This window comes from Nicotiana tabacum, chromosome 20 (genome assembly GCF_000715075.1).
Source record: "Nicotiana tabacum cultivar K326 chromosome 20, ASM71507v2, whole genome shotgun sequence".
NCBI classification, from domain to species: domain Eukaryota; kingdom Viridiplantae; phylum Streptophyta; class Magnoliopsida; order Solanales; family Solanaceae; genus Nicotiana; species Nicotiana tabacum.
In genome coordinates, this window is record NC_134099.1 from 90708536 (window position 1) to 90722442 (window position 13907).

Here is a 13907-nt window from a genome sequence, read left to right on the forward strand (position 1 = left end):
AAGTGTTTAAATGATAAATGGATCAGTTGAGGTGTTTGTCTGCCGTTGTGAACAACTTAAATTGATCGTTTATGTATTTAATAACATTTTCTCTTCCTCTCCCAAGTATCCAAATTAATTCCTGGCACATTTTCTTTTTTCCTTCTGTTGATTTCTTTGTCCTATAATCTTCTCACCGAGTGTCCGTATTCACCTAGGGCATCATCGGAATCATCTTCTCACTGTCTAAGATTATAAGATCCATACGCTTGTATACAACCGATATTATTTATGATTCAAATCTCCATCTGAATTACTCAAATTATGGCATAAAAATGAAATTAAAAAGATAAATCCAATAAAATAGAAGAAGATAAGACGACATTGCATACACATGTAATGCAAATTATAGACACCGTATCTAACTGCAAGCAGTAATAATTCTGTCGAACAAAAAGGAAATTTCACATATTCCAATTCAACCACGTACAATATAGAGAAGTTTATGTTAACAATAGAAGATGCATAAATCATGAATGACAAAAAAGTTGCTCCTACTTACCTCGAGTCCGAAACCTAAATGGCAAGTTTTTGGACGCAAAACACATTTTTACAGTTTTAAAAAAAAAGATTACTTTTCTATCTAAAACGCGGTATTATATACTGTGTCTTACTTTAACGGAATTTTCGCCGTTAAAGTAAAGCGCAGCATAATACTGCATTTTTCATATAGCGCAGTATTATACTGCGTTTTACATATTAAATTTAAGCCCCCCCTTCTTCCCCACGACAGAACACTAGTTCCTCCCCCTCCATTAAAATATTGCAACAGCGGTCCCCCTATTCTAAAAAAATAAATTCTAGTGGACCCCACCCGTCACACAAAAAGTGAAGATTGTAGGTCCCGCATACAACCCAAGCCTTCGATTGTTGTGGTTTCCTCATTTCGGGCTCAAAATTTTAATTTTTCGACATTTCTAAAAACATACATCGAGGTATTCCGATTTAGTTTATGTCGAAACTCGTATAATAATCCATATTAGTTGTCTTGAATGTGTTTCCACGTTGTTTTGTGTTTTGTTTGCGATTGAATTTGTATGTTATTTTTATCCGGATTAAATTACTAGTGTTTAAAAAAAATAGTTAAAAGTTGAGAAATAATTTGTTTAGTTAATAAAAATGTTCATAAATTTCTTTTACTGTTTTATATGTAATTTCGTGAATGTTATGTTATTAAAATATGTTTATTGTTTTTATTTAGTTTACATTATTTATTTGCTTAAAGAATAGTGCCATTATAGCGTAGTAAAATATAGAGCCTTATAGCGTAGTAAAATATAGAGCCTTTTAGCGTAGTGAAATATAGAGTTTTTAGCGTAGTAAAATATAGAGCCTTTTAGTGTAGAATTTCTGTAGTTTAAGTATCTACTAACTACAAACTCTATCCAATTACACTTCCAAAAATTAATTATTTAATTTATAAAACAAACACACAGAACTAACAAATTAATATATGCTGTCAAATTAATAATCGAGCGTGGAACTCATAGATATATACTCTGTCCAATTAAAAATTAATTATTTAATTTATAAAACTAACAAAATTCTAAAAATATTGAAATTGACACACATAAGAATTCATGATAGCTTGGTGCTATTGGGCCTCAAATATCGAGCCTAGAACCCATAGATATATACTCTGTCCAATTAAATAATTAAATATTTAATTTATAAAACTAACAAAATTCTAAAAATATTGAAATTGACACACAAAAGAATTCAGGATAGCTTGGTGCTACTGGGACTTAAATATCGAGCCTGGAACCTATAGATATATACTCTGTCCAATTAAATAATTAAATATTTAATTTATAAAACTAACAGAATTCTAAAAATATTGAAATTGACACACATAAGAATTCAGGATAGCTTGGTGCTACTGCCTCAAATATCGAGTGTGGAACCCACAGATATATACTCCGTCGAATTAAATAATTAAATATTAATTATTATAACACAAACAAAATTCTAAAAATATTAAAATTGACACACACAAGAATTCGGGATAGCTTGGTGCTACTGGGCCTCAAATATCGAGCCTGGAACCCATAGATATATACTATGTCCAATTAAATAATTAAATATTTAATTTATAAAACTAACAAAATTCTAAAAATATTGAAATTGACACACATAAGAATTCAGGATAGCTTGGTGCTACTGGACCTCAAATATCGAGTCTGGAACCCATAGATATATACTCCGTCGAATTAAATAATTAAATATTAATTATTATAACACAACAAAATTCTAAAAATATTAAAATTGACACACATAAGAATTCAGGATAGCTTGGTGCTATTGGGCCTCAAATATCGAGCCTGAAACCCATAGATATATACTCTGTCCAATTAAATAATTAAATATTTAATTTATAAAAGTAACACACAATTAATGTTGTTTAATTTACAGTAGACGATATGGACATGCCGGCTGTGCATCATGGACCTTTATCGGATGAGATATTAGTGTTACAGGGCGATCATAGGTTCGCCTACGTATGGGAGGGAGAGCTAGTGGAGCAGACTCTCCGTACCAGGAGAGTGGACGGCGTGTGGGACTTTATGAGGGAGAGAGGTTTCCATTCCCGCGTAGTCCAGCGCCTGCGTGATACAGGCTTCTATAGGATTTTTGAGATTGGGCGGCTGCAGCTCGACTGGTCTCTGATCATAGCGTTGATAGCGCGGTGGCGACCGGACACACACACTTTCCACCTGCCCATTGGCGAGGCCACCATCACGCTTCAGGATGTTCAGGTTTTATATAGGCTGCCTGCTGATGGACTGGTCGTTGCACTGCCTCAGTATATGAGATCTATGACGCGTGCTTAGTATTTGGACTTGTTGCAGCAGTTTACTGGTTTCAGGCCACAGGGTGAGGCTGCAGCTTCAGGGGGCAGTCGCATTTCTGTGACAACTATTAGAAAACATTTGGAGGTATTGCACCTGTCACACCTCCTTTTTACCTACACCCCCTCAGAAAGGGTATATATAAGGGAGTTTTTTCCAACTTAAAGTGACAATCGAAACGGGATTAATTTATTAAAAATTCAGAGTCGCCACTTGGGATAATTTATGGTGTCCCAAGTCACCGGTATTAAATCCCGAATCGAGGAAAGATTGACTCTATATTACAGTCCGCGAACCAGAAATCCGGGTAAGGAATTCTATTAACTCGGGAGAAGGTGTTAGGCATTCCTGAGTTCCGCGGTTCTAGTACGATCGCTCAACTGCTATATTCGGCTTAATCATATGATTTTAAACAATTATGAACCTACGCCAATTTTAACTTTATAACCGCTTTTAATCATTTTTAAAGAAAATTGCAACGTCATTTAAAATACGTCTTGAACCACATCACATAAATGCACCCACGACTCTCGACATATTTTATCTAACGTTGTGGAGATTTATATTTGGGTCATATAAATGCGCACCCGAGTTTAGGAAGGTAAATTATTAAAGTAACGCGCTTAAAACAACTACGCATTTGCAACTTTGCGAGGGCCATGGAAAATTTAACTAAATGGCACGCCCCGATTTCTAGGGATTATGTGGGAAGGTCAAGAGCCTTGGATTTAGACTACATAAACCAATGAAAAGCCAAACCCATGCATCAGGAATTGATTGAACATACTCATACAATTGATACATGTTTAACTTATGCTATTCATTCTTAGTGAGGATGCAGAACTAGCCACTCGATAATCACAATTGAGTAAAGGATATCACTTAACTAAACAAATAATACCAAACAGTGATATTTACATTTAGCCACTAACATACTGAGTTTATTACAGAATCACAACAACAAAAACCAAACTAACTAGTGGTTAAAATCAAGATGTTAAGCTCTATCGATTTCTTTCAGCTGCAATGGCGAAGCTCAAAGAAGCAAAAAGAGTTCTTTCGACACAGACAAATGGAACGAATTGTTCAATACCTCAGTTCATATGTTGCAAACCCAGGTTGAATCATTCATCAAAGAGAAAAAATTTTCTAAAGATCGAATCAAATTACAACCTAATCGATGATGTTAATGTGTTTCAGGAACAAAATTTATCGGAAAGAAATAAAACGGCAATTGAATAAATTCAACTAAACAAATAATTCAGTCAAGCTGAAACTATCACGAACCTGGATTGCTTTTTATCCTAACTAAACCAACGGATAACTCTAATAGATGACACAAAATATCACACAAGGTTCTTAACACTAGCTTTGAACTTACACCAGCAAAGGAGTTACAAGACTTACAACAAACTCAGAGAAAGTACGATAATGGTTCACAATTCCTTTGGCAGAGTATTGAAGTGAATACATAGATACAGATTTCATAGCGGTAAAATCTCCTGCAGTAGTCATTTAAACTGCAAACACATTTCGGACAACAGCGAAACAAACAAGAATTGGACCAAATAGAGGTGAAGAAGAACTGGTAGGCCTAGCTATACAGAATCAGCGAAATAATGACAACACAGTGCCCCTCATAGCTCAAACTACCTGGCTCAAGAAATTTCAGAGGCCGAAATACTCCAGCATCTACAACAGACGAGATTGCACAGCTAACAATGACCGAAATCGAACAAAAACCAACAGATACAGTCAAGAATACTTAAGATACGAACACATGAACATGCCTCTTATTGGCAACTTGCTCAGATGATATGCAGTTAGTTACGCCCCAATCATACAAGTGAAAACCAAACAAATCGAAGTTTAATGAATATCCGTAAGCTGCCGAACTAATTGACCACCAAATGGACAGTGATTAGAAGGAGTCTCATGGCTTATTGCAAGTTTAAACTCCACACACAAACAAGAATTCTTTTTCAAAACTCATTCCCATATATACCAACTTTGATGGCTACTAGGCAGCCATAATACTTCACAATTTTCATGTTTAATTCTGTTCAAGAAGCCTAAGGACAGAAATGACTGTTGGAAACGTGAACATTAATCTCTGTGGCCTTATAGTGAAGCTAAATGCGTGTCAATCCACTAATTCACAAGTGAACCAAGCCCAACAATCACTTAGCACTCAAACTGTAGCTAAACCAGCAGAAATGATCAAACAAGAAGGCTTCCACCCTTAAGGTTTCATGAATTTGTTTCATTGCTCAAATTTAACAAACGAGTGGGCGAATTTATACAACTGCAACCATTATATCGGTGCATACAATCGCTCGTCCAATATAGAATAAACACAAAAACAGAAACAAACCTGAATCAAGGCCAACAGAACTCAGCCTTTAATCTAAACAACAAACACTGACTTTCAGGCAGTCTTAGACTAAAACATAATAGAACATGAGCACACGACACAGAATCACGGAAAAACAAATAAAAATGAAGAAGAAATGAACCTGGAATCGATAAACACTTCTGATTAACTTTGCTCGAACGAGGAATACAAGTGAAATTCAATAGCTAATACTAGCAATCAACAACAAAAGCGAGTAGAGATCAAAAGCTCAGACAGAAATTTGAAACGATACCGAGATTTAGGACTTAAACGCAAATTCCAACTCAAACTTTAATCAAGCTCCATTGTTGAGGACCAGAAATCAGGAGAAAGAAGAAATGCAAAAAAAAAAAAAAATGAAATCTGTTTTTGATGATTTTTGTTGATGAATCTTGAAATGCAGTAAAACTTGAATGAAATCGAACTCAGACTATATATATATATATATATATATATATATATATATATATATATATATATATATATATTGCTTATTCTTTTCTTTTTCTGAAGAAGGTTGAAAAGAAAAACCTGAAGCAACCTCACACCAAAAAACTCAAGAACTCTAGAAAAATCTCCCTCCTTCACAAAATCGGATAAGGCTTCTTTTGAAGACGAATCCTTGATGAATGTGGGGCTCGAATTGAGTGAAATCAATCCAACGCCTTACACTCATCCAATATCTCGTCTCCAGAACCTTCAAATCGTATGGTAAAACTTGAATTCGAGCGAGTGAGAGGGGATGGGAATCTTGCATCAGAAACCATTAGCAACGGCAAAATGAGAGAAGGAGGGACGTGTGGGTTAAGGATTTGGGATTCACTCGCCCGAAGTTGGACTAAATTTGGGGCTTGGTTCGAGTGAGAATGATGGAGGAACAATGTTCGTTTGAGATTTAGGGCTTGGGGAGTCTCCGTGTATCTCTTCTGCGTATATTTGGGGAGTGGGTCGGGTTTAGGGACAATTTGGGTCGGGTTTACATGGGTTTGGGAAGAAAATGATTTGGGCTGGGGAATTTAATTAATTTGGCGTAAAATTTGATCCTTCTCAATTCTTTCCTTCTTTTTTCAATTCTCTTTTAATTCCTTTTCTTTTTTCTAAAAATGAAAATAAAACAAAACCCAACTTAATTCCTAAACCAAATTATCCTAGAAAATTAAATTAATTAAACCTAATAATTATTACAACTAATTAAATAATAAATTAAAGTAAAACCAACAAAATTCAAATCTAAAAATTGAACAATGCAAAATAAACCATTTTTGTGATTTTCCATTTTTGTAAAGCAACTAAATTACTAATTGGTTTAAAAATGCAAAATTAAATCCTAAATTCAAATGTAACATATTTTTGTATTTTTCATAATTTAAACAAAATTAAACATGCACAGACAAATGCAAACAATAACAAAAATGCTACGAAATTCCACGAAATTGCAAATAATGGAAAAAATTATTTTGTTTTGAATTTGTGGGAGTAATTCATATAGGGCAAAAATCACATGCTCACAGCACCCCGACATCACAGGCGAGACATATGTTCTACATATTCATCGGTACACGAGGTTGGCACTGCTCCTTGTTTTTGGGGGTGTCTTGTTCCCGAGCACTTTGGGAAATCTAGTGAGTATGTGATTTCTACATCATCTTCAGCAACTAGATGAGTTACCCCAGTACAGCTGGGGTGCTGCTATTCTCGCTTACCTGTACAAGAGTATGTGCCGGGTTAGCATGGCACCTAGAGCGACGTATGTGGTTGTCTGCCGCTTCTACAGGTGAAAACATATTCGAATACTCTGTTCGTTACTTCCAATTCTATATAATCAAAATGACTCTTAAATTTTACGTCGACCTTGTATGTTAGGTTTGAGCATGAGAGCGGTTCCTGCTGTTGCAACCACCTCTACCACCATTATCTTCGGATGTAGCACCTCCGTTTCTCCCTCTAGATAGGAGGTGGGTTCTCCGGTGTGGAAATTACCGAGCCATTGATGCTCATCATAATCTCCCCCTTGTCAGGGATGTGTTGGATATGCTGGAGGCCGCATAGGTAAATATGTACCTAAACTTACTTGTTATAAATTCACTTGTGCTGCGCATACTCACTTTTATGTTATTATTTGATAGTTCATCTGGACGCCATACATCGACGACTTGATAGCTGGCCTGCCCAATTATGGCTAGAGGCGCAGGTTTCTACTTGGGACCAGTGAGAGGACCTGATTCCGGCCCACCTTTATAGATCCAGGCACCGACTATTGAGATTTATACGTCCTGGTACCGCCGCATTACCCGACTGATGATCGGGAACCCCAAAAAAAATTCATCAAGTTGGCGGTCGGTACAGACCATATGCCGGGAGACACGAGACACTGGTATATTTTTTTTTGGAACCCATACTTATAACTATGATATAGCGTTCTATAATTAATATTTTAAATGTTGTGCAGGCTATTGGTCATCATTTATTCTACCAGTTGGGACTGCAGATGCAGCAACATGCTGATAATCCTACAGTCACTGAGTATGGCCGGCTGGTGGTAGAGCTGGCTCTCCGGACACTGCAGCGAGCCAGAGAGGATGATAGGTTAGATTATGCTGCTGAGTATGTGGCGCCAGAGCACTACAATCAGGGTAGGCCTGTCGTACGCCCGAGGGGACGGGCACGAGCCAGGGGTTCCCTACAGGGTTGTGGGGGATGGAAAGGAGGTGGTCCCTAGCAAGGGGGAGTTGAGGCACCTATTGAGGATCTTGGAGATGATCAGCCAGGTTACATCCCTCAACAGGACGAGCCTTCTAGTAGTATGCCATCGTACAACCTTCAGCTAGGGCTGCCAGCATCGTAGGTCACGCCGTCAGATCCATCGTTGATAAGGGAACGAGCTTCACCGCAGATATAGAGCAGTTCTTTTTAGGCCCATCGATCGCAGCTGAGGATAGGCCGACCCGAGTCGTGGATGGTGGGCGCAGGTTGAGTTTTTACTCATCGTCGTCGGGTGCGGCGAATCTATCACAAGCGCAGGTACGTTTGTATTACTATTAAATTTTAATTTGTTTTTTTTCTCAATGATCTGCCATATATTAATTTTTTATTTTCTTATTAAGGCTTCATCCCAGCCCGTCACGGAGGCCACTTTATGCGATGATTAGGACACTACAGATGCTTATATTCAGGAGCCCGATGAGACCATGGTAAGAAAATCTTTTTGACTTAACACGTACATTACTAATATACATTTTCATTTACTAAGCTTAGTAATTGTTTTGTAGGTTGCAGGCGGACCGACGACCCCTTCTACCGATCCTACCAGCACTACTGACGATCATGCTACAGCGCTTCCTCATATAAAGAGGCGACGTGATGAGGATGATCCTGATAGTATACCCGGGCGACAGGGGATGCATCTCAGGCCAGCGGCTGCATTGAAGCCCACAGGCTGTGGGACACATTGTTTTCTTTTTGTATTTTATATAAATAATACATTATATAAATAATAACAAGAATGTTACTTTAACAACAATTTTATTTTAACACAATTTGAACAACAATTTTATTTTAACACTACAACACAAACACAAACATAGCAAACCTAACATAACATAAATTCAGTACAACTAATAAAAACACATGACACGGAAAACATAAAGATACACTACTATGCTCAACATGTACATGTCATTATTTAGTCACGACCGCATAGTATTCTCTGCTCCAACCACTTCAATTTGTCTTCCAGCTTATTTTTTTCTTCTTTCACCTCCTTGAGTTTTTACTTCAACTCAGCAACTTCTCGTTTAGATTGTCGCTCTCTTTCCCACTACTTCAAACACAAACAATTAAGAGAATACTAGTGGCGAAGCCACATAGTGATAAGGGTGGTCAACTGACCATCCTTTGTCCAAAAATTATACTATGTATATAAGTAAAATATTAAGTTTTAGAGGTATATAATACATATTGAACACCCTTTGTCGGAATTTTTTTCACTTCTTTTAAATTTGAACACTCTTAGGAAAATTTCTAGCTTCGCCACTGGAGAATACAACTCTTCTTTGTAGTATTCCTGCTAACAGGCTTCATCAATCCATACCTCAAAATTGCAAACAGGTTCATCGGGAACCCTATAAAACTTGTTCATACACGCCCAGTAATGACGTCCAGCTTCTTCCCAACAATCGTGCATCATGCATTTTTTGCCGCACTCGCACCTTGGGACATAAAGGGGTTGAGACATTTGTTAAAGCAAAGAAACACCTTGCTTTTATGGAAATATTTGCTATTGGTTATTGTTAAGCGCGAAAAATAATTACAATGCGCCCGTTATTTATAAGCAAGAGAACACACAAAACGTAGTATTGTACAACACTATACATATTCAATTTTTTTGAAACAAAACAACTTTTGTGTAGTCGGTCAGCTTTTCATACCGACAAGACAACACATAAAACGTAGTATTGTACCATGCTATGCATATTCAATTTTTCTGAAACAAAACAACTTTTGCGCAGTCGGTTCAGCTTTACATAACGACAAGACAACACACAAAACTTAGTATTGTACCGCGCTATACATATTAAATTTGTTGAAATGAAACAGCTTTTGTACGGTTAAGCTTTACAGAAAGACAAGACAACACACAAAATGTAGTACTGTACCGCGCTATACATATTTAATTTTTCTGAAACGAAACAACAATGTCTTGATTTATCCTTTATTATCTTTTATTTTCATGTATGTTGCTTTAGTTATGGTTGTTGTGCTTTTATCTCTTCGAATATTAAGTTATGAAATTTCAATCTTCATATTTGTCTTCTTTACTAACACCAATAAGTTGAATGTTGAAACTACCATATCATCATCCCAATTCAAAAGGTCATGTTAAAAAATAAGATGTAACAAGATTGTGGAACATAATTTTATTTGATAGATATTGCAACATACACAAGTACAGACATTTATTACAAAAAACATTACGAAAACAAAATAGTGGGTGTATCCTTGATAGTTGGGTACATTCGACGAACTTGCACCAGGAGCTGGATTACCACCGCCACCCATACCAGCTGAAGGACATTTACGCTGGTCGTGTCCTGCTTGCGAGCATATGACACATTTACGCATAAACGGTATCACTGACATCTATTTGGTTCCGTATACGTGTTCTCTTTTTCACTTGCAGCTTGCACAAATAGTCCTTGTTATATACCATTTAAATGGTTCCGGTGGCCAATAATGCTCAGCACCCAATGGCTGCAACTACCCACTATATGCGTCTACGTATGCAGCAATACTATATGGCCTATCAACATAGTTGGTTTCCCCTAAACCAACTTGTTGAAAGCACTTCAAGGCATGTGCGCACGACATATGGTAGACGGTCCATTTTCCGCATGAACACAACCTGCTGGCTTCATTCACCATCTGTAGATTATTCTCCCAGTGTCAGCGGATAGCGGTGCGAACTTCAAAAACACCCCGGTCGTGATCGTACTGTAAAAATGAATGTCAATGTGCTCACCTCATGTACTTCTCATATCTTCTCATCGTTATTGGCATAAATTGAACACCCCTATCCATCAATTCCGATGCAGCTCTATGGCTTTCAACAAACCTCTCCGTAATCTGTTTGAATATCATCCGGACCATGGCAGTGACTGGCAATCCACGTTCAGATTTCAATAAGCTATTGAATGACTCCGACACATTTGTAGTCAGGGCTCCCCATCATCTTCCACCATCAGCATGCAATATCCACATGTGAAGCTTATGTCCCATCAGCCAAGTATAGGCTCGTGGATCTAACTGCCAGATTGCTTCCATGTGCCCCGTGAATTTGCCCTGCTGGTGCTCAATTGCAGCCATCCACATTAAATCATGCAAGGCCTTGTCATGATATTTCTTCTGGAAATTAGCCTTCAGGTGCCTCACATAGTAATGGTGGTATGCATAGGGTTCCTACCATTCAGGCAAATGCTGTACAAAACTTAAAATACCACCATGTCGATCAGATATTAGACAAATACTTGAACGGTGTTTGACAACATGCTGCTACAAGTGGTTCAAAAAAAGTGTCCACGTCTCTTCGCTTTCATTGGCACAAATGATAAAAGCTAGTGGAAATATTTGTCCATTGGCATCTACTACAACTGCGATCAAAAGCTTAATATCATACTTTTCATAGACATGAGTACCGTCTGTGGAAATTACCGGATGACAATGCACAAAACCATCAATTGCTGGTTTAAATGACCAGAACACATAGTTGAAAATATATTCCAGTCTTTTCGGACTCCGCTCACGCCTCCATTCAACAACAGTCTCGGGGTTAAAGTGTTGCAGTGCGGCCATGCACCTGGGTATAGATGAAAATGACTTATCCCAGTCACTGTAAATAATTTCAAAAGCACGTTTGCGCCCGAGATATGTCTTTCTTTTGGTTATAGTACACCCATACTCCTGGTGGACGGCTGTAATACACTCTTTGATCTTGAACCTAATGGACACTTCCAAGTATGGAATCAAGACAAGAGAAATCAAGTCTATATCCAAGTTGAAGTAATTCTCATTGAATGCGTCCATTTCACATCTGTGGGTGCTTATTACCTACTTTCCACAACCCCGATTTTTTCTTGCTAGCATGCAATATCCAGTGACAACCTATAAAGTCTCTACGACATACAGCCTTGTATACCTCCGTAGTTGACTCCCTTACTATCATCTCACGACACTCTCTTACGCTATAGATTTTTACAACCCTGATTAGGTGAGCTTTATCGGGAAAATACATGCCCTTTGGCAGCACTGCTGGTCTAGACTCTTCCCACATTGCTGACCGAAATTCGTCAGCATCCCTTGTGAGGGCATCCATATCCGGCATACTTGGCAAATTATCAAGGTAGAGAATATTCCGCTCATGAAAAGGCACGTGAGACTCGTACACTCTTGATCTAACGGGAGGTGGAGAAACATCCTCCCTCGTCAGCTCAGGTTCGACATTCACTTCCTCCTCATCATCACCCTCATCAGGGAAGGGTGTGTCATCTCCAAACTCATCAGCATTGTTGTCATAATCACTATCATCTTCTTGACTCTGTGCATCTGTCAAATCACGAGTCAATACGTCGTCTATGGGCAACTGTGTGAAATTAGGAACATCAAGTTGCTCGTTTTCACTACACAAAAAGAACAAAATGATAAGCTACTCAAGTTGATAAATACTTTACATATAGCTATATCACTTTACTTACAATTTATATTGTGTTGACGTTCCATGATGTACATTTGTTTTGTTGGTGATGACTCCCGGATGGACCACCGTGGTCCAACACGCCAGAACTACGCATATTCCAACTAGAAGCGGGGTCATAACTTGTAAAATTCATATCCAGACGGTACCCCCTATGAAAAATATGAGTGTTAATACAAATCCAATTCAAACATAAAATAAACATCGCTAAAGCGTAGAAAAATTTAAGTTTACCAGTCGCCTTGTGGATTATATAAAGTCGAAATATTATTTCCTCACTGTTCATTCACCGGTGGTGATAAGTTTAAATCAAGGCAAGCTCTTTCATCAGGAATCTATCCGGCAAAAACTGCTCCAGAATAACCACCCGATGCCTGGGGGTTATCCCTACTATGCACACCCTTATTATTGGGAACGTCTTCAACCTTGACGTATATTTCTAACAATTTTATTACAATAAATTCCCTGTATTCATCCGGAATCCGCAAAAAATCTCTAAGAATTTCATCAACTTTGATGTTAAACTCAGAATAATAAGCAAACCCCTGCGGAGTCACAGAATATGGAAATCTACCGGTTACTTTAAGGTTCACCGAACATTTCCTCTCACTCGTTTTCTTACGTAACAACGATACCAATTTATCGTACTCCATTGTAAGCGACAATTTAACATAATACTGTGGAAGTGAACTATTATAACTCACAGATTATTCTCCATTACAACCTCCCCCCTCCCCCCAATATAATGAAACCCTTATTTTGGCTCTTCATACATTATAAAAAAATGCTTGATAACAAGAAGAAAAGTATGAACGGAAGTTTGAAGAATGGATTTTCATAAAATCCTAACGCCTTTAAATAAGGCAAGTCCTAGCTCAGGGTGCAGAATTTTTTTATTTAAAACACAGTATAATACCGCGCTTTATATATTTGAATTATTGTTATGTCAGTTAACCGCAGAACACTTATTGGTGGGCCCAAAAAAGAAGTAAACCCCAATATAATACTGCTCTATATGTAAAATACAGTATTATACTACGCTTTACTTTAACGGCTAAAATTTTGTTAAAATAAAACATAGTATAATACCACGTTTTAGATAAAAAAATAACTTTTTTTTTAAAACGGTAAAAACATGTTTTGAGTTCAAAAACTTGCCATTTAGGTTTCTGACTCTTACCTCACCATCCCATCGTAGGGCCTGAAATGAGGCTCAGGAAGTAGAATCTCTGTCTTTGACAACTGCAAGGATTGCAGCTGACGATTTTCCAGCACCTCTCGGAACAATCAGTAAAAATTTCCCATTATGGAGGTCAAATAAACACCGTATTAATAGTGAACTATTATCACTAAACCGACTCATGGGTGGAATTGTCCA

General features: G+C 37.5%; 1 protein-coding gene across 1 annotated transcript; it reads left to right on the top strand.

Moving 5' to 3' along the window:
- Positions 1 to 2459: 2459 nt before the first annotated feature.
- On the top strand, positions 2460 to 8002 carry LOC142174455 (uncharacterized). Its single transcript, XM_075240251.1, has 3 exons — positions 2460 to 2795; positions 2889 to 2975; positions 7733 to 8002. Exons 1-3 carry the CDS (start codon positions 2460 to 2462, stop codon positions 8000 to 8002), a joined length of 693 nt encoding a protein of 230 aa, XP_075096352.1.
- Positions 8003 to 13907: the final 5905 nt, after the last annotated feature.